Source organism: Phyllobates terribilis, unplaced genomic scaffold (genome assembly GCF_046119375.1).
Source record: "Phyllobates terribilis strain yellow unplaced genomic scaffold, ASM4611937v1 Scaffold_4__5_contigs__length_816908805, whole genome shotgun sequence".
Classification (NCBI taxonomy): domain Eukaryota; kingdom Metazoa; phylum Chordata; class Amphibia; order Anura; family Dendrobatidae; genus Phyllobates; species Phyllobates terribilis.
In genome coordinates this window covers 645,545,142-645,567,321 of record NW_027362764.1, presented here as the reverse complement: position 1 = coordinate 645,567,321, position 22,180 = coordinate 645,545,142, and the positions used below count along the sequence as shown (strand labels likewise).

The window sequence follows — 22,180 nt, the reverse complement described above, 5'->3', positions numbered from 1 at the left end:
TTTTAAAAAGTAAATAAATTAATTACAAACACTTTCACACAATGAATTTTTTGAGAATTTTTGATGTTACAGATTTTCTGCACAATTTCTGCACCTGTTAAGTAAATTAAGTACCTGCGTTTTTCATTGCATTTTAGTACGTTTTTTTAACATGCGTTTTTATCAAATTTTTGACATTGCGTTTTGTGTGTCTTGTTTTAAATAAAGCTGCGTTGTTTTTGATACTTCCTGGTATTTGGCTTTGACAAAACTTTATTGATATAGTCATGTGCGTATTACATGAGTTTTTGATTCGTTTCTGCCACGGAAATGCACTAAGAACACATGCATTTTGTACCTGCGGAATTCCCACATCTAATACAAGTCTATGAGAGAAAGCTGCACATAAACCTCAGCGTACCCGCAAGAGAAATTGAGATGTTGCAGATTTGAAACACACACCGCAGGTCAGTTTATGCCGAGTAAGTGAAAAACACAGTGGGCGTGAGACTTCTAGAAATCCCATCCATTTTGCTTGAACTGTAAGATGCTGCGTTTTTTATTGCATCGAAAATATGCAGAGTGAAAAACGCACCAAAAACTCATTGAGAGCACACAAGCCTTAGTTAGACTCCTTAATAAAAATTTTGTGCACTGTGTGATAGATTTGGCACACCTTGTTAGATACTTTTTTACCTACAAGCCACCTTTTACTTTGGATCATATTTGGCCGAAATTCTGGCACATTTAGCTTTATAAATCTCTCTCCTTGTACGGTACGAGGAAAACACAGGATTATAATTTGTCAGAATATGAAGATGGTAATAAAAGATAAAGCAAGAAATAGTTCAGGAGTTGGGCATTACCAAAGCTGTATTTAACTGAGGTCCTGTACATATAATGAAAGGTTCGAAACATATTCATGGCATCCTGAATTAAACCAGGCTAAGGCCTCCTTCACACGTCTTTGTTTCCAGTACGTGTGGTATACGTTTTTATCACAGATCTCACATATACTCACACGTACCCATTATAATCTATGGGGCTGCTCACGTGTCCATGTTTTTGCACGGACCATGTGTTCATATAAAACACACGTAGACATGTCCATTTTTTCTGGCAGCATGGATGACAAGGGCCAATACATGTGTATGGGTCCCTGAAAAACACGTACAGCACACGGATGGCATCCTAGTACCATCTGTGCTCTGTACGTGTGCTGTACATGTTTAACATTGAAATGTACATGATAATCTTTGTAATTAAATTCTTTCTTTAACCATTCCGGAAAAACACTGATGGAAAACACTGATGGCACCGGTACTGTTTTTTCACGTATGTGTTTTTTATACGGACATGTGAAAGAGGCCTGACTTAAAGTTCCCATTCATTTTTTTTTCCCCTTTGCTAGGTATCATGTATGTAAATGTCATGAAGGTAGTAACATGCTCACTGGTCGTCGTCTTCTCCCAGTTTCAGTAGCATTCCGGTCTGCTCCGGCGTCACTATGTGGAGCTGCAGTAACTCTCTCAATGTTTGAGCGTATACATCGGACGAGTGCTTTCTGATGTTTTATCGGATAGCACCCGGACTAATGTTATTCTATGGGACTATGAGGAAATAAATCGCTGCATGTTAGGAGTGGCTCCGCCAATCCGATCACGCGCACACATTTAAGTCTGTAGGTGCGTGTAACACATCGGATTGCACTCCCGTGTCATCTGAGTACAGTCCGATTTACGCGGACCCAGACAATGGAGAATGTGAAGAAATTAAGTTCTCCATTTTCTCCGCACCTGTGATACGATTCTCATATGAAAGAATCGGATGACAGCAAAATGAAACTGTAACTAGAGTTTGAGCCGAGTGTCATTACCATAATCGATCCGATTCTCTCAGAAGAAGAAAATCATCGCTTGTGTGAGCGAGCCCTAAGTCTGAAACTCAGAATGAAGATCTATAGCCTAATTTTGAGTCTTATTAAATTGCATTTAGAAAATTCAAAAATTGATCTCCATTCCACACAGAAACCACTATGTTAATTTGGCAGATGGTGTCGCAACAGTTCCAAACGCCACTGAAACCGGGAGAAGACGGCGACTGAAGACTATGTTACCACTTTCATGACACACGTTAATTTTTGCAATTGGGTTTAATTCAAAATTTTGTACCATTTGCCTTCTATAGCGTTTGTGTTGCACTGTCTATTGCTGGCTGCAGAATGAATTAACTGTAAATCCATCAGTAATAGTTTGACAGGAGAGTTTGTAAATTTTTTATCTGTCTTTTTCTAAGTTCTTCTTGGCTGGTTTATCAACACAGCTCAAATCAAAATTAAATGTGTAGGAAAGCAAAGTGGCTGAAAAAAACTAATTGTGTAATACTTTTAATGAAACTTAATTACAAAAGTGATTTTTAGACCTAGATACATGAATTTAAAGCGCACCTGTCAGCAGGATTGTGCTCAGTAAACTACATACACTGTCAGGTGGGCGACATTACACTGATTAATATTATACCTTGGTTGATGAAATCCATGCTTTGGTTCTTGTGTAATCTTTACTTTCAGTTTGGAGATAATGATATGCTCATGCTTCGGGGTGGCCTGTGGGGGGCGCTCTATCTGGTGCTCTGCTTACATATTCATCTGTATGCTCTTATGACAGCTCACTGTGCCTTCACTGACCTGCCTCCTATTTTACATAATGAATCAAGTACTGCGGGGCTAGGTAAAATAGGAGGCAGGTCAGTGAAGGCACAGTGAGCTGTCATAAGAGCATACAGATGAATATGTAAGCAGAGCACCAGATAGAGCACCCCCCACAGGCCACCCGGAGCACGAGCATAGCATTATCTCCAAACTGAAAGTAAAAATTACACAAGAACCACAGGACAGATTTCATCAACCAAGGTATCAGTTTACTCAGTGTAATGTCGCCCACCTGACAGTGTATGTAGTTTACTGAGCACAATCCTGCTATCCTGTGCTTTTAGTTACAAGATGTACAACCCCTTAAACACAGCACAAGCCATTAAATCTGTCAAGATAGGTGTCAATTTAGAGTTTTGTGCAAGTTAGGAAATGCTATAATTGCACATTATATAAAACTGATGTGAATTTGTTTGCTTTTCTGATTGTACATAACATTATATTGTAAATAAATACATTATCTTCACTGATACAAATCAGCTATGGTAAAGCATTTGGTAGCTGATTTGTTAAACAGATGTTTAATTACTGTACCTACAGTACACAATTTATATCACTTTATGAAGCTGCAAGTAACATCACGCATTTATTGATATATTAATAATTGGAAATATGGCTCCTCTGTTACTTTATTAACTTTTTATTGCTGCGGGAGCTTCATCTGTAATACAAATTGCATATTGATGCTTTTAAATGAGCAAATAAATTGCATTACGTGCTACACAAAAGATTACAGCTGTCTTGATGGAAACTGTACAAATGGTTTTGCGCTCTGACAAGGGGTCACTTTTCCATTATAGGCTCCTTAATCTTCACCACTTCGTTTCCTATTATTACAGCAGGTGGAGGTCAGAGGATATAATGGATAAAGCTATATTTTTTGGAAAAATAATTAACACTAATGCCACTGATACCATGTTGTAACACAATGTACTGAAATCAATTCTAATATTTATCTTTCCCATACACTTTGGTTCTTGTCCAGTGACTATCGATTTCTTGCTGTTATTTTTCAGTTCTAGATTCTTTGCAGTTAGTGAAAGAAGTAAAATAAAACAGACAGTTAAAAATAGGATCTTCTTTTTTTTTTCCTAGAAATCACTTTTGACTGTGCATAGCATTGAAGTTGAACTAAATTGTAGTAATTGGGATTTGTAACCATCCATCAGTTCGGAGAAGTTTTCCATGGTCAGGCTTGGAGCTGGATACTCTGCTGAGTCTAAGGGGCACACTGGTTATTACTCTTTTCTGCAGGGGGCTCTTAGGTTGTGACTGCAAAGTAGCTGCTGACCGGTGAAGAGAAGTGAGGGAAAAAACTAACAAACAAACCCAAGAATTAGTGATAATGAGTAGAAGTAGATTCAAAAACATCATCAGTGATAGCTGGGTCAGATTCTAGTATGTTAGAATAAATGGACATAGAGTAGTCAGGCAGACAAAAGGTCAAACTACGGCAGGGGCTAATCTATTCTAGAAGAATGATCAGGCAGAAAGGATGGTTAGAACAGTAAAATACCAATCTTATCAATGAGTTTAGGCTGAAGGACTTCCTTGATGTACTTTTCAGCATTAACTGTTCCTTCAATTACCTGCAGCCTACCAACTGCATCTCTAGACATGCAGCCCCATACCATAACCAATCGTCGTCGAACCGTCCGATCGGACACTGTCACTCCAGTGTTGACAAGCTCCTTATTGATGTCAACAGCAGTTGATTTCCTGTTATTTTGGCCAATTCTAACAATTTCTCTATCAGTCTGAGGAGTTGAAGCCTTCTTCTTTCCTCTCCCTGGTTTATTCTTTATCGAACCAGTCTCTTGAAACTGCTTACACACTTTGAGAATGCTGGCCGGTGAGATCCCTTTTCCAATTCGTGCTGCAATTTCCCAGTAACTGTACCCTTCTTCTCTTAAAGTAACAGCTTTGGCTCTCTTCTTAGGTGACCACTCCTGTCTAATACTGCTGGCACAATATCGGTCTTAAATCACACCCAGGTCACTATAAACAAACATAGAAACATAGAATACATATCGCAGTAGAGGGCGTGTGTTCAAGTAAGTATGTCAGTGAAAACTTTCATTAAATATTGGTGATGGTGAAAAACTGCAGGTGTTGCCTCAATTTTGGCCACTAGTGTATACACCTTACATAGTCTATATACTAAGGGACTGTGTTATACATAATAAGGCTACATTCCTTCATCTGCGTGCAGTGTCGGTGTGCTGCCCTCTTTTACAGACGCATTGAGCATGTCCTATTCGGATCCTCAAAATCGGATCAGAACAGGACATTCTCTGACCCTCACAGATCTCATTCTCATATCAGTGATTATCATGGATGTGTGAATGGATCTATAAAACTCTACGAGTCCGTGAACTATCCGATAAAAAAATCTGGCAGCACACGGACATTTCACACAAGTGGGAATGCAGCCTAAGGGATTTTACAGATAACATTATCACTCCAAGTCACACAGTGCAGATACAGAATAATATTTACATCCAGGCACTTACCACTGACGTCTCATCTGATCAGTGTCTGTTTCTGCTGCTTCTTCTCCATCTGGTCAGACCTTCATGTCGACATCTCCCAGCCACGACTCGTCTTGTCACGATGATCTCCAGCCTAGAAAATAACAAGGTCACAAAATAATAATAATTTTTATTTATATAGCGCCAACATATTCCGCAGCACTTTACAATTAAGCGGGGACATATACAGACAATAAATTCAATACAATTTAAGACAGTTTAAACAGTTAAATTAGGAGTGAGGTCCCTGCTCGCAAGCTTACATTCTACAAGGAAATGGCGGGACACAATAGGTGAAAAGCGCTTGTTATTTCAGGTCTGGCAATTATGATAAATAGGGATTTTCATATAAAGTTGCATGATCCGGTCATCAGCCAGTATGTTTAAGTGCAATACTCAAGTATTGAGTGCAGTTATCGTGTGCATGGAGAGTATGGAGACAGATGACTAGTAGGGTGCAGATTCTGAATAATATTTAGAAGGAGGGGACAGGGGGAAGTTAGTTTACTGGGTAGTTGAGGTGGTAGGCTTGTTTAAAGAGATGGGTTTGTAAAGCGCGCTTGAATACATGGGGGCTAGGCATCAGTCGGATAGTCTGGGGTAGTGCTTTCCAGAGAACTGGCGCAGCACGAGAGAAGTCTTGGATACGGAGGTGCGAGGTTCGGATTATGGGGGATGTTAGTCTTAGGTCATTTGTAGAACGGAGGGCACTAGTAGGGCAATAGACAGATATGAGAGAGGAGATATAAGGCATTGCAGAACTGTAGAGAGCTTTGTGGGTGAGAGCAATGAGTTTATATTTGACCCTGTAGCGAATGGGCAACCAGTGTAATGACTGGCACAAGATGGAGGCATCGGTGAAGCGGCTGGACAGAAATACAACCCTGGCTGCCACATTCAGGACGGATTGGAGAGGAGAAAGGTTGGTAAGAGGGAGACCAATCAGAAGAGAGTTGCAGTAGTCCAGACGAAAGTGAATAAAAGCGACAGTAAGAGTTTTAGCAGTTTCAAAGGTGAGAAAAGGTCGGATTCTTGAGATGTTTTTAAGATGCAGGTGACCAGAGCAAGTTAGTGATCAGATATAGGAAGTAAAGGAAAGGTTAAAGTCGAATATGACACCAAAGCAGCAGGCGTGCTGCTTGGGGGGTTATGGTTGAACCCTCCAAGGTAATTTCGATGTTAGGTAGAGTTAGGTTAGTAGAGGGGAGAAACACAAGAAGTTCAGTTCAGTCACATATATTGTATACATACATGTGTCTCCCCCACGCTTTGAAGGTTGGAGAAGATGTTATCAGGTACTGAGCATCCTCCACCACATCCCAATTCATTACATGCCCCTGACAGCGTCTTCTCCCACCTTTAATTCATTATAAAGTGTCCTATGCATCTTACCCCCATCATTGCTCTCCTCCCTTCTTTGTTCTCCCACACCACACCTCAGTGTCCTCTCCCCCACCCTCATCATTGTTTTCTCACACCATCTCCATCATTGCTGTCCCACACCACCCCCATCATTGCTGTCCCACACCACCCCCATCATTGCTGTCACTCACCACCCCCATCATTGCTGTCACACACCACCCCCATCATTTCTCTCCCCCATCACCCTGATCATTTCTCTCCCCCATCACCCTCATCATTTCTCTCCCCATCACCCTCATCATTTCTCTTCCCCATCACCCCCATCATTGCTTTTCCCCATCACCCCCATCATTTCTCTCTCCCATCACCCTCATCATTTCTCTCCCCCATCACTCCCATCATTGCTCTCCCCCATCATTTCTCTCCCCAATCACCCTTATCATTTCTCTCCCCCATCACCCCATCATTGCTCTCCCCATTAATCCCATCATTGCTCTCCCCATCAATCCCATCATTGCTCTCCCCCATCAATCGCATCATTGCTCTCCCCTCATCAATCCCATCATTGCTCTCCCCCATCATTGCTGTCCCCCATCACCCCCATCACCCCCATCAATCCCATCATTGCTCTCCCCCCATCACCCCCATCATTGCTCTCCCTTCATCACCCCATCATTGCTCTCCCCCCATCATTTCTCTCTACCATCACCCTCATCATTTCTCTCCCCCATCACCTCCATCATTGCTCTCCCCCCTTCACTGCTCTCCCCCCATCACCCCCATCATTTCTCTCCCCCCATCACCCCATCATTGCTCTCCCCCATCACCTCCATCATTGATCTCCCCCATCACCCCCATCATTGCTCTTCCCCACCACCCCCATCATTGCTCTCCCCTCATCATCCTCATCATTACTGTCCCTCCCATCACTGCTCTCCCCCATCACTGCTCTCCCCTCATCATTGCTGTCCCCCCATCACCCCCATCATTGCTCTCCCCCATCACCCCCATCATTTCTCTCCCCCATCACTCCCATCATTTCTCTCCCCCATCACTCCCATCATTTCTCTCCCCCATCACCTCCATCATTGCTTTCCCCCATCACTGCTTTCCCCCCATCACCCCATCATTGCTCTCCCCCATCACTCCCATCATTGCTCTCCCCCATCACCCCATCATTGCTCTCCCCCATCACCCCCATCATTGCTCTCCCCCATCACCCCCATCATTTCTCTCCCCATCACCCTCATCATTTCTCTCCCCCATCACTCCCATCATTGCTCTCCCCCATCACTGCTCTCCCCCCATCACTGCTCTCCCCCATCACCCCCATCATTTCTCTCCCCCATCACCCCATCATTGCTCTTCCCCCACCACCCCCATCATTGCTCTCCCCTCTTCATCCTCATCATTACTGTCCCTCCCATCACTGCTCTCCCCCCATCACTACTCTCCCACCATCATTGCTGTCCCCCCATCACCCCCATCATTGCTCTTCCCCATCACCCCCATCATTTCTCTCCCCCATCACCCTCATCATTTCTCTCCCCCATCACTCCCATCATTGCTCTCCCCCATCATTTCTCCCCCCCATCACCCTCATCATTTCTCTCCCCCATCATTGCTCTCCCCCATCACCCTTATCATTTCTCTCCCCCATCACCCCCATCATTGCTCTCCCCATCAATCCCATCATTGCTCTCCCCCATCAATCCCATCATTGCTCTCCCCTCATCAATCCCATCATTGCTCTCCCCCCATCACCCCCATCATTGCTGTCCCCCATCACCCCCATCATTGCTCTCCCTTCATCACCCCATCATTGCTCTCCCCCCATCATTGCTGTCCCCCCATCACCCTCATCATTTCTCTCCCCGCATCATTGCCTCAGTGTATTGGATGAAATAAAAAAAAACAACTTACCTCTCTGCACTCTCCTCCGCAGCATTGTCCTCACCAGCAACTTTCTCCCTGACACAGGTGCGCGCTGCTTACTGACGTTATCAAGCAGCGCGCGTCTGTGTCACACAGAAAGCGCGGGCGGGCAGGAAGCAGAGGACGGATCCCTGCAGCTTCTCTGCCATTTTCTCTTATAGGCAGCGGAACTGCAGGGATCGCCGCACAGAATGAGGGCAATCTGGCCATGGGCCACCCGGAGCTTGGGGTTCCGAGAAACTGGCCCTCATTATTACCCACCCTGCAAGGGCCCCCCTGCACCGCTGGGCCCCGGTGCAGTTGCATCGGCTGCACCAGCGGTATGTCCGCCCCTGCCTTGAAGCACGTTATGGATTGCTACATGTGTACAAGATCATAACCACTGTCAGCACAGCCCAGCCCTTCTCCATAATAATCCCCCATCACTACCCCTCTCCATACCGATCCCCCAAAAAGCGGTAAGCTTCTCCATAATAACCCCCCATAGTACCACTCTCCATAATATCCCCCCACACACCCATTGAGCCTCTCCATAATATACCCCTCCACCACAGTGTAGCTCTCCATAATATCCTCCCCACCCATACACAGTTCCTCACTCCATAATATACCCCATTACACTCATCCTCTCCAAAATATCCCCCCAAACTGCCCCTTTCAATAATATTACCTTCACACTGCTGCCCTCTTCATAAAATCCACACACCCCACTACCTCTCACTATATTGTGCCCCCCTTTCACAATCCTCCTCATAATGTGCCTTGGCAGTTATACAAAGCCTCCCATCCCACGGCCTCCTCATTTAAAATGGTTATTAAATATGTTTAATCTTCAGCTCCTCCATGGAGCACTTACCGAGATCCGACATCTGGCAATGGCAACAGCGTGAATACGTCAGCAGCGTGCCGACCTCATTACATTGCTGCTCATCGGGGCTGGGGCTGACGCGTGCTGCGCTGCCTGCAGTGATCAAATGTATTCACATCTGAAGTACATTTGAATATATGAGGAAGGAGAAATGGGAGCAACGTCTCCCGGACAGCAGCGCAGGCCACACAACTTAGCTTGGTGGGCCGAATGTTGTGTACACCTGCAATAGAATAAACAACTTACTATTCACAGTTGAAAATGGCTTTTTCCTTAGTGACTTGCATCATGCCAACTTGCATCACGATCTGCACTTTCCTTCTGTCGCGGCCTACATAGAACACAGTACCCACTGAAGCCTACTTTCACTCACTTCACGGATTATCCTGGTGAAAACATAGTGCACGATAAAGGCTCAACTCTTCCAGGCTCTTGACAGTTCCAATACAACTCTAACAACTTCAGTCTCATTCTGGTTTCTGTCCTTGTTATGTTGCTTCCTTGGGTCATATTCAGACGTCCATTATTTCGCTTATGAGTGCTATCCATGTTTTTCACGGATAGCACTCGTACCTGGGATAGTCTATGGGGCCATTCACATATCTGTGAATTGTCGCGGACTGAGCGGTCATGAGAAAATTCCGTAGACATGTCCGATTTTGATTAGATGTGTGTTTTGGATCACTGTCATGTTGTAAAAGTGCACATTGACCAAGGGCACAGAAATGTGAATTCATGATACCATCAATAAAATGTAGCTCCCTGACACCAGCAGCACTCATGCGGCCTCACATAAGGACACTGCCACCATCATGCTTCACTGTAGACACCCTGCATTTTTCTAAATGGTGTCTACAGTGAAACATGTACACACATACACACATCTGTTGCATTTCTGACGACGAACAGGGTGAAAGTGATTCAGTGGCCAAGTTTGTCTTCTGATCTGAACCCAACCGAAACACCCAAGGGGAGTTCTGAAGAGACAAGTAGAGTATCGGTCTCCATCCAGCATCCAGGCTCTAAAAGAGGTTGTTCTTGAAGAATGAAAAAAGATGTTGCAATATGTCACCAACTTGTTCCTTCCATGCCTAGCAGATTTGGTGCTCTGCTTAGAAATCATGGAGGTTATACACAATACTAGATTTACTAGTTTTTGATGTGGGGTGTATTAATTTTTGTGCCAACTAATTTGAGTAAAAGTGAATATTTTGTAATGAAAGTTATATTAATAACCCTACTTTCATGTTATGGGTTAAAAAAATGTTTTATGAAACTGAGTCTTATTAAAATTTTGGAAATTGTTCTTGTGTTCTGTGAAATATTGATTAAAATCTTACTTTTCAAAGGAGGGGTACTCAATTGCTCAATTATGCTGAGCACAGTATATACATACAGTACAGACCAAAAGTTTGGACACACCTTCTCATTTAAAGATTTTTCTGTATTTTCATGACTATGAAAATTGTACATTCACACTGAAGGCATCAAAACTATGAATTAACACATGTGGAATTATATACTTAACAAAAAAGTGTGAAACAATTGAAAATATGTCTTATATTCTAGGTTCTTCAAAGTAGCCACCTTTTGCTTTGATGACTGCTTTGCACACTCTTGGCATTCTCTTGATGAGCTTCAAGAGGTAGTCACCGGAAATGGTTTTCACTTCACAGGTGTGCCCTGTCAGGTTTAATAAGTGGGATTTCTTGCCTTATAAATGGGGTTGGGACCATCAGTTGTGTTGTGCAGAAGTCTGGTGGATACACAGCTGATAGTCCTACTGAATAGACTGTTAGCTGATTTTTTCTTGCAATAATGCAAATTCTAAGTAAAGAAAAACGAGTGGCCATCATTACTTTAAGAAATGAAGGTCAGTCAGTGCGAAAAATTAGAAAAACTTTGAAAGTGTTCCCAAGTGCAGTTGCAAAAACCATCAAGCGCTACAAAGAAACTTGCTCACATGAGGACCGCCCCAGAAAAGGAAGACCAAGAGTCACCTCTGCTTCTGAGGATAAGTTTATCTGAGTCACCCGCCTCAGAAATCGCAGGTTAACAGCAGCTCAGATTAGAGACCAGGTCTGTGCCACACAGAGTTCTAGCAGCAGACACATCTCTTCAACAACTATTAAGAGGAGACTTTGTGCAGCAGACCTTCATGGTAAAATAGCTGCTAGGAAACCACTGCTAAGGACAGGCAACAAGCAGAAGAGACTTGTTTGGGCTAAAGAACACAAGGAATGGACATTAGACCAGTGGAAATCTGTGCTTTGGTCCGATGAGTCCAAATTTGAGATCTTTGGTTCCAACCACCGTGTCTTTGTGCGACGCAGAAAAGGTGAACGGATGGACTCTGCATGCCTGGTTCCCACCGTGAACCATGGTGGAGGAGGTGTGACACTGTTGGGGATTTATTCAAAATTGAAGGCATACTGAAAACTGAACCAGCATGGCTACCACAGCATCTTGCAGGGGCATGCTATTCCATCCGGTTTGCGTTTAGTTGGACCATCATTTATTTTTCAACAGGACAATGACCCCAAGCACACCTCCAGGCTGTGTAAGGGCTACTTGACCAAGACGGTGAGTGATGGGGTGCTACGCCAGATGACCTGGCCTCCACAGTCACCAGACCTGAACCCAATCGAGATGGTTTGGGGTGAGCTGGACCGCAGAGTGAAGGCAAAAGGGCCAACAAGTGCTAAGCATCTCTGGGAACTCCTTCAAGATTGTTGGAAGACCATTTCCGGTGACTACCTCTTGAAGCTCATCAAGAGAATGCCAAGAGTGTGCAAAGCAGTCATCAAAGCGAAAGGTGGCTACTTTGAAGAACCTAGAATATAAGACATATTTTCAGTTGTTTCACACTTTTTTGTTAAGTATGTAATTCCACATGTGTTAATTCATAGTTTTGATGCCTTTAGTGTGAATGTACAATTTTCATAGTCATGAAAATACAGAAAAATCTTTAAATTAGAAGGTGTGTCCAAACTTTTGGTCTGTACTGTACATATATTTATATATATATATATATATATATATATATATATATATATATATATATATGATGTGTGTGTATACTGTATATAGAAATGGAAGAATACATTTTGCATTTGTGTACATTTAATACAATTTTTGATATGTTGTCCACCAAGTGCTTAAAATGTTGCCTGTTGTATCATGAACTCTTTCCACTCGTCATATCTTATTGATATCCTGAGTATACTATTGTGTTCTTTGGATTTACATATTTTGTCCCTTTTAGCCGATTTCCATAGCAGTGGTAACCTTGTAATCAATGGCTGGAAAATCCACAACACAGCAAAAAACAAGTGGTTTGTCTGTATGGCAAAGACACCTGAGGAGAAGCAAGAGTGGCTGGAAGCTATCCTGAAAGAAAGGGAGAGGAGGAAAAGTGAGTACATGCACTGGTCCTCCATAGACTTTTAGCACCTTATTTTTTAATAAATTTCACTTAAAAAGTGAATTACTAATCTCACTAAATTTGCACTGTGTGAACATGTCTATACTGCCTTAATGTTTCTCACAGATGAGAGCTTCCTACAATTGGAACAATATTTAAGCGTAAATAAAGTGCATGAGCCTGGAGCTCACAGAGCAATTGTCCAGAAGAAAATGGTTAAAGGGGATGTGTCAAAGGGGATGAGTTTATGGGAGTATCATAGATAGCTAAGGACAATTCCTAGCACAAGAATTGAGCTATGCTGCACATGTAACATCATCACTCCATTCAAACAGAATACTCTATAGCCCTATTTTTTTGGATCAGTGGGGGTTCCAGTAGTTACATCAACAGTGAAAAACAAGTTATTACCTATCCAAAGAGTAGGTGATAACTTCCATTTACGGTGCAACCCTTTTAATGTAGAAATGTGCATTAATAATTATACAGCCCAACAAATCTGTAATATATCACTCCTGAAAATCTTACAATACTTCAATGTGCCTCCAATTTAATACAAAAGAATGACAATTTCAGTAACTGGTCATTGTAATGCCATAGCAAACTTAAAAAAGTGAAATATATAAAAATGATTGTTGGTTAATATATTGGAATCATCTACTGTGTAAGGCCACTGTTAGTGTGGGAAATATTCTCATTTGCACAAAGAAAGACTAGAAGCAATGGGATGAAACTGAATCGGAGAAGACACAGATTAGATATTAGGAAAAAAAAATTGACAGGGAGGGTGATCAATGAGTGGAACAGGCTGCCACGAGAGGTGGTGAGTTCTCTTTCAATGGAAGTCTTCAAACAGAGGCTGGACAGACATCTGTCTGAGATGGTTTAGTGAATCCTGCTTTGAGCAGGGGGTTGGACACGGTGACCCTGGAGGTCCCTTCCAACTCTAACATTCTATCATTCTAGGATTCTATGAAGTGTCTGGCCTGTCTGTACTGTTTCTTTTTCTAGTCTTTGAATATAAACAGGAACATAAGTTGGGTGTTTTAGCAGCACAGTTGAGTGGTCACATGCATAAGATAACCCGCAGTATGCACTAATTCATTGTGAGTAAGAGTTTCCTGATATAAAGAATATGGCGCTGAAATGAAAGTCTAGACCCATCCTTCCTCCGTTTGATATGTTTCTTCTGTGTTCCTGTAATTCCTATTTAAGTGATGTTTTTAACTTTGTGCTTCATTTAGCACAGGATGCCATATGAGTCATTGCTAAAAAAGCCTCTTGTAAATAGCATAACACTTGTAAACAGTCTCCCCAAATTAAGTACGTCTTATGTGAGATCAGATCATTCCACCTACTGTATTCTGCATTGTTAAACTTCCATTTCGTGTAGTGGTCAATAAACAACGTCCATGACAACCTAAACAATGGATATCATATTCGGTAAAATTCCACTAGATGCATCCTGTAGCCATGTGCCATGTAAATCCTGTTGCTGGCTGCAAACCGTAGTGATACTTTTAATAGTTTATGTGCTGCTCTACTTCGTTCTCATATTCAAAAGCTGTGAGAACGTCTAAGCAATGAATCCAAGAAGTGTGAAATTAGTAGAACCTCTAGGAATATCATTCTTCTGAGCCACACCTAAGGATCGGACAGATTAAAGCCCAGCATGTTCTATCCTTTTACTACAAGTCACCGTATATAAATTGTTGGAGAATTCACCTTGCCAAAAAATGGAAAGAATGCAAACTACTACCATATGAGATAATACATGTTAATGTTCTCATTCAGACATTTAAAGATAATCTTCACCTGAATGTACATAAAAAAAAAGTAAACTAAGTAATATATGAATGTCAATAGTGGAGCTATTAGTTTGGTAAATGTATTCTGTGTGTCTGTTATCAGGACTATTAAACCCATTAAGGCCCCGTCACACTTAGCGACACTGCAGCGATCCCGACAATGATACCACCTGTCAGGGATCGTTGCTGCGTCGCTATGTGGTCGCTGGTGAGCTGTCAAACAGGCAGGCTCACCAACGATCAGAGGAGCAGCGACATCGTGGAAAGAATCTTTCCACGATGTCCTGCTCCTGGTTACGAGCCTGCTGAAGCAGGAGCAGGCTGGTATCCATGGTAAATATTGGATTACAAGGGGCACACGCGCACCTAGTAACCCGTTGTTTACCATGGTTACCACTCTGCTACAGTGAGCGGGAGGTTACCACTCACTTTAGCAGGCTCGTAACCATGATAAACAACGGGTTACTAGGAGCGCGTGTGCCCCTAGTAACCCGATGTTTATCATGGTTACCAGCCTGATCGCTGCTCCCGCTGGTCACACACAGGGATGTGTGCTGACCAGCGGGAAGGCAACGACCAAAAAATGGTCCAGAACACTTTGCAGCGATCAGCGACCTCACAGCAGGGGCCTAATCGCTGCAAAGTGTCACACATAGCGACATTGCTGGTGAGGTCGCTGTTGCGTCACCAAAACCGTGACACAGCAGCGATCTCGCTAGCGATCTCGCTATGTGAGACGGGGGCTTTAGTCATGTCTGGTAATTCTAGCAGGAAGGGGGTTGTACCAGCCTCTTACTATGAAATATTTGGTGTTACCCCTGAAAAGATTGTCACAATCTAGGCAGCTTCATTTTTGTGTTCACTCCAATACAATCAGGAAGTTTCCTCTTTGGCTTTGTGGCTCAGTTCATAGCTAAACTAAGCCAGTCTCCTTCTCTGTATCAGCAGCATCTGTGATAGAGGAGTCTGGATTAGCTAACTAAGCCAGACAGCCAGTCCCCTTCACCTCATGCCAAGATGGAAAGCTCTCTGAATGGGTAAGAAGGAATAAAATGTAGAACTGCCAGAATTGTAAGGTTGTGAGATAGAGAAATTGTTGACAATTAGTGATGAGCGAGCACTAAAATGCTCGGGTACTCATTGATCGGGTCGAGCAAATTGGAATACTCGGGTGCTCGACCCGAGCAACGAGCCCAATGTAAGTCTATGGGAAACTCGAGCATTTTTCAGGCGTTTCCCCCCGGAGGTCTGCAGAGGGCCTAAAAATTGCCCAAATCGATGGGAACAGTGCTCAAATGACATGGGAACAGCATGGGGAAGACCCCTGGAAGCATCTCTGACTCCTAGATCACTGCTGTCAGCAACACCACTTTTACGGACTCACAATAAAACATACAAAAACGAAACTAAAATGGATTTTCCTGGGAAATATGTTAAGGAACATCCTTTCCTTTCCATCCTTTTGTATATAAGGTAAAATAAATAACCAAAAACAAAAATACTCCTCCACAACTTGGGCTATGTTCACACGTAGCGTTTTTGCACTTTTGAATTGCTTTCAATCAAGACAAATGCATTCACCAGGAAATGTCATTTTAACATTTTACAACCTTATCTGGCCATGTGGTGTGTGACACATCATCAGACACATGCATACAGTGCTGAAAAGACATGGGAACAGCATGGGGAAGACTTCTGGAAGCATCTCTGACTCCCTGGTCACTGCCTAAAAGTGTGCCCATCATAAGTGATCCTTGGCGCATGCGAAGATGCCTCCCGCCATGCACCTGTCTTTGCAGACTTGCAACAATCACTGTCCACGTCCTTGTCCCACTGCAGCGTTCAGTTGTCCCTACCCTATTCCTTGGAATGCAAGCGCAAGTATGCAGGCAGCCACCCACCCACCCACAGGCTGCAATACTATACTGCCAAATTTTTGACAGCTGCTTGCACTTGAAATGTGGCCTTTTAGGCTCGTGGAGGAGGAAGCTTTTTACAACCTCATGCCAGCGGCGGCCGAGTGTCCATACTGAGTCCCCAGCCGCCACTATATTTCCCGGTATCGCCTCCGCCTTCCACAAGCACGGGTCCCACAACATTACCCGTGCCCTCCCCAGTGCACTTACTGGGAAGGACCAACCACAAACACGTGGACAGGTGAATGTGGCCAGGGATGGTACGGAGCCAGTCCACAACTTTTTTTGGGAACCTCCCCACACACTTTTCTTAGCCAGGACTGCTTATCAGCAGGGTTGGACGGTCCCACCATAGAATCCTCTGGTGTGCCTTGGCTTCTACCACAGGAGAGTTCATGATAGCGCTAGCTTTGCAGCTGCTATGGGGCTCTTGAGCGGGTGAGAAAGGTTAGCCCTCCGAATCAAATGGTGGGCACAATGTTTTTCAATCTGAAACAGCTTCTCAGTAGGAGTTGTATTTCACCAAAGCCATATTCTTTAGCTCGGTGAAAGGACTGGCATAGAGGGAAACCGTATCTACCCCGGCTGTCATTTCTCCGTCACCAGGTTCCGCCCATTGTCACACACGACCATGCCTGGCTGTATGTTCAGCAGTGAGAGCCACAGATCAGGCTGCTGTGTTAGAGCTTTCAACAACTCTGCAGCGCTGGGCGGTTCGCCAATTAAGCATTAAGCATGTTATCTTCAGCACAGCCTGTTGCCGCTTGGCCAAGGCAGTGCTGCAGTGCTGTCAGCTTGTGACTGATGTGATCATTTCGGAGATGGAGGAGGAGGTGCATGAGCTGAACAATGTGATTACATTGTTGTTAAATTGGTGACGCTGTTTTTTATACTAAAGAAAGATCCTATTGTTTTGTTTTTTTTACGTTATTGTTTAAGACAAATGCATTCACCGGGAAATGTCATTTTAACATTTTACAACCTTATCTGGCAATCAGACACATCCTTTTTTATTTATGATGGAGGGACTCTGAAAGTCATAAAGCCTATTTTTACAGGGACATCAGACGGCCCTTACTATTCTTAAAAAGCCAGCAGTTGGCCGTAGCTATTGTCAGAGAGCCATCAGCCGGCTATGCTTTGTTGTTCCCATTATTAACAAGTGGGTCTCCTATACTGTTATTGCGTATCCAGTGACTGCAAGGGCTGCCAAAAATTTGGACGCAACCCAATACCCCTTTGAAGAGACATAGAGGAGGGTCTCAGTAAAAAAAATGTTCCCATTATAAAGGAGCGGGTCTCCTATAGTGGTAATGCCCATGCTGTGACTGCAAGGGCTGCCAAAATTTGGAAAAAAAAACACTAAGAATTTAAAGACACATAGAGCAGGGCCAGAGTAACAAGGTGCAACATGTTCCCATTAGAAAGGAGAGAGTCTGCTATACAGTTATAGGGTATGCAGTGAGTCCAATGGCTGACCAATTTTAGGAAAAACCCCACTAAGAATTTAAAGACACACAGAGCAGGGCCACAGTAACAAGTACGACATGTTCCCATTAGAAAGGAGAGTGTCTGCTATACAGTTATAGGGTATGCAGTGAGTCTTAACGGCTGACCAATTTTAGGAAAAACCCCACTAAGAATTTAAAGACACATAGAGCAGGGCCACAGTAACAAGGTACGACATGTTCCCATTAGAAAGGAGAGGGTCAGCTATACAGTTATAGGGTATGAAGTGAGTCCAAAGGCTGACCAATTTTAGGAAAAACCCCACTAAGAATTTAAAGACACACAGAGCAGGGCCACAGTAACGACAAATTCCCATTAGGAAGGAGAGAGTCTCCCATAGTGTTGACCTATGCAGTGAATGCAAGGGCTGCCAAAAATTTGGAGGCACTTCAATGCCCCTTGGAAGAGACGAGGAGGAGGGCCTCGTAAAAAAATGTTCCCATTAGAAAGGAGCGGGCCTCCTATACTTGTAATGCCAATGCACTAAGTGTATGGGCTGACAAACATTTACCCCTGGGGGGTATACATGAACATACTGTATGGAAAAAAAAATTTCACGGGCATCATAAACACCCTTTAAAAAAATTATGTGGGTGTTGCATCACGGACCACGGTCACCCTGATGATATGGTGGTGTAGGATGAGGAGAAGGAGGAGGATAAGAGCAAATAGACAAAATCAGGAAGCGTATACCCATGTGTGGGTGTGAAAAGGTTCATGGGAATACACCTCCCAAGAAAAGACATTGGATTTGAGTTTATGTTATGCTGCTATCATTCGGTGGTGTTGAGATGTCTGGCCCAATCCAGCCCTTGTTCATTTTTATAATAGTCAGCCTGTCAGCATTTTCAGTTGACAGGCGGATGCGCTTATCAGTTATAATTCCACCAGCGGCACTAAAAACCCGCTCTGATAAAACGCTGGCGGCAAGGCAGGCCAGGACCTCCAAGGCATAGAGTGCCAGTTCATTCCACATATTCAGCTTGGATACCCAATAATTATAAGGCACAGAGGAATCACGGAGGACGTTGGTACGGTCGGCAAGGTACTCCCTCAGCATCTTCCCAAACTTTGCACTCCTTGTGAGAGTACCCCGCGCCTCAGGGCCTGTGCGATGGGAGGGTCTGAGAAAACTCTCCCAGAACTTTTACAGTGTTCCCCTGCCTCTGCTGGATTGAAGTTGTGTCTCTCTCGCTGGTACTCCTTGGTTGTCCAGCGAAGTGTGCCCTCTGCCGCCAGCGTTTTCAGATGGGAATTTTTTTAATAGTTCCGCAACAAGGGCCTTCTTATACTGCCCCATTTTTGTAGACCTGTCCGCCTCAGGAATAAGAGATATAAAGTTCTCCTTGTAGCGTGGGTCTAGAAGTGTCACCAACCAGTAATGACTGTCACCCAAAATTTTGAGAACGCGAGGGTCATGCGTGCCGGACTACTAACAGGCAAGACTTCAGTGTCCTCACCAAGAGGATGACTGACCATGCTCTCCTCCTCCTCTCTGTCCTCTGGCTTTCCACGCTGAACAGACAGTATGACAGCTATGCAGGTAGTACTGTCTATAGTGCATGAAACTAGCTCCTGTCTTTCCTCCTCCTCCTCTTCCTCATTGTCACCCAATCCACGTTGGGATGAGATGAGGCTTGGCTGTGTGTAATCACCCTGTATGGTTCCTTGCTCCATCTCATCGTGCTCCGCCTGCAATGCATCCTCTTTGATTGTGAGCAGAGAGCGTTTCAGAAGACAGTGAAGCGGGATGGTGATGCTAATTATGGCGTCATCGCCGCTCACCATCTTGGTGGAGTCCTCAAAGTTTTGGAGGATGGTACATATGTCGACATCCATGTCCACTCCTGAGGTCTTATGTGTGGAGTCTGAACTGAATACCGATGGCCTTGTTGATGCTGGTACTCAACAACTGCCCTCTTCTGCTCACAAATCCTTCCCAACATCTGCAGTGTAGAGTTCCAATGCGTGGGGACATCACACACCAGTCTGTGAGCCAGAAGCTGCAAATGCTGCTGAAACACTGCAAGGACGGCGGAAGCTGTAGCTGACTTTCTAAAATGGGCACACAGGCGGCGTACTTTAACAAGCAGATCCGGCAGCTCCGGGTAGGATTTGAGAAACCGCTGAACCACAAGGTTAAGCACATGGGCCAGGCATGGTACATGTGTGAGCTCGCCTCGCCTCAGAGCCGCCACCAGGTTCCGGCCATTGTCACACACGACCATGCCTGGCTGTAGGTTCAGCGGTGTGAGCCACAGATCTGCCTGCTCTTTCAGAGCTGTCCACAACTCTTCAGCATTGTGCGGTTTTCCACCTAAGCATATTAGATTCAGCACAGCCTGTTGCCGCTTGGCCGAGGCAGTGCTGCAGTGCTTCCAGCTTGTGACTGATATGGTCATTTCGGAGATGGAGGCTGAAGAGGAGGAGGAGGCTGATGAGGATGAGGTGCAGGAGCTGTAGACCGTGGAGGCAACCCTGATTGACCTAGGGCCCGTAATCCTTGGCGTCGGGAGGACGTGTTCCGTCCCAAGGTCCGACTGGGTCTCGGCTTCCACTATGTTAACCCAGTGTGCCGTCAGCGAGATGTACTGTCCCTGCCCACAAGCACTTGTCCTCGTGTCCATGGTTAGGTGGACTTTACCGGTAACTGCGTTGTTGAAAGCACGGCTAATGTTTTGCGACACGTGCTTGTGTAATGCGGGGAGAAATAGTGGCGTCTGGGGACTGAGTACCGAGGGACAGCTGCCGCCATCAGGTTGCGGAATGCTTCTATCTTCATGAGCCTAAAAGGCAACATTTCGAGCGTAAGCAGTCATGAAATGTGAGAATTTAGTAGTGTGGCTTGTGGGGCGTTGGCTGCATATTTGTGCTTGTGTTCCAAGGACTGGGGTATGGACAACTGAACGCTGCGCTGGGACAAGGACATGGACTTGCTTCCTGATGCTGCTACTTGAGAGTGTGCAACGACAGGTGCATGGCAGGAGGCGTCTTCGCATGCACCATGGACAGGGGATTGGCTTGCATGCACAACAGCGGAAGAAGCAATGGTGCCACCCGCAGACACTGTTCCTGGACCCTGGGGTTCGGCCCACAAAGTCGGGTGCTTTGCTGCCACGTGCCTGATCATGCTGGTGGTGGTCAGGCTGGTCGTTTTGCCACCCCTGCTGATGCTGGTCTGGCTGGTGGTGCAAATGGCCTTTTTGGCGTCATTGGTAGAGTCTTTAAAAAACAACCAGACTCGGGAAGACCTAACAGTTGTACTGGCAACTTCCTTCGTGTTGGTGTTACGGGGAACGGTTGCCTGCCTTCTGTCTGCGGCCACCACACTGCTTCTTCCTGTCTGTTGGGGTGCTCTGCCTCCCTCCCCCTGTGTGCTGCTGTCCTCACTCTGCATGTCCTCCTGCCAGGTTGGGTCAGATACTATATCATCCACCACCTCGTCTTCCACTTACGCACCCTGGTCCTCCTCCTGACTTTCTGGCAATTATGTCTCATCATCGTCCACCTCTTGTGACACTTTCTCACCATCGCCTTCATGTGGCCGTGGCTGCTCAAATATTTGGGCATCGCTACACGCGATCTCCTCTTGCCCCGCTTCAAGTGAACCGGGCGAGAGGCCCGAATCTATAAATGGAAAAGTGAACAGCTCTTCAGAGTGTCCAAGTGTGGGATCAGTTGTCTCTGGGTACTCAGCATGGTGGGAGGAAGGAGGATCAGGGTGAAGAATATGCGGTCCAGACTCCCGGCTACTGAGACTTGACCGTGTGGAAGACAGGGTCGTGGTGGTGGCTAAATGACTGGAATCATTATCCGCTATCCAACCAACAACCTTTTGACACTGCTCTGGGTTCAATAGTGGTGTGCTGCGGTCCCCTAGAAATTGGGACAGGAAGGTCAGGCGAGAAGATGTGGGTGTTTGTTGTGGCACAATTTTGGCTTGCCCACGGCCTTGTCCTCGGCCTCTGCGTGCACCTTTACCATTACATCCAGTTCCCCGTCCCTTGCCACGTGCCTTGCCCATTTTAAATGGAGGACAATATCTTCCACGCTCACTACAAATGACTGAGTTTGGAGCGAACTTATATGTGATCCGTGTGATAGAGAAAACACAGTTTTAAATACCTGGCCTTTAGGT

The 22,180-nt window shown here is 44.7% G+C and overlaps 1 protein-coding gene across 1 annotated transcript in view; it reads left to right on the top strand.

Moving 5' to 3' along the window:
- The window catches only part of PREX2 (phosphatidylinositol-3,4,5-trisphosphate dependent Rac exchange factor 2), a 538,104-nt gene that overhangs the window by 171,594 nt on the left and 344,330 nt on the right, over positions 1 to 22,180 (top strand). The window contains exon 9 of the mRNA XM_073679425.1: positions 12,651 to 12,800. Within this exon, the coding sequence (XP_073535526.1) occupies positions 12,651 to 12,800 (150 nt within the window). The remainder of the gene's footprint in view (positions 1 to 12,650; positions 12,801 to 22,180) is intronic.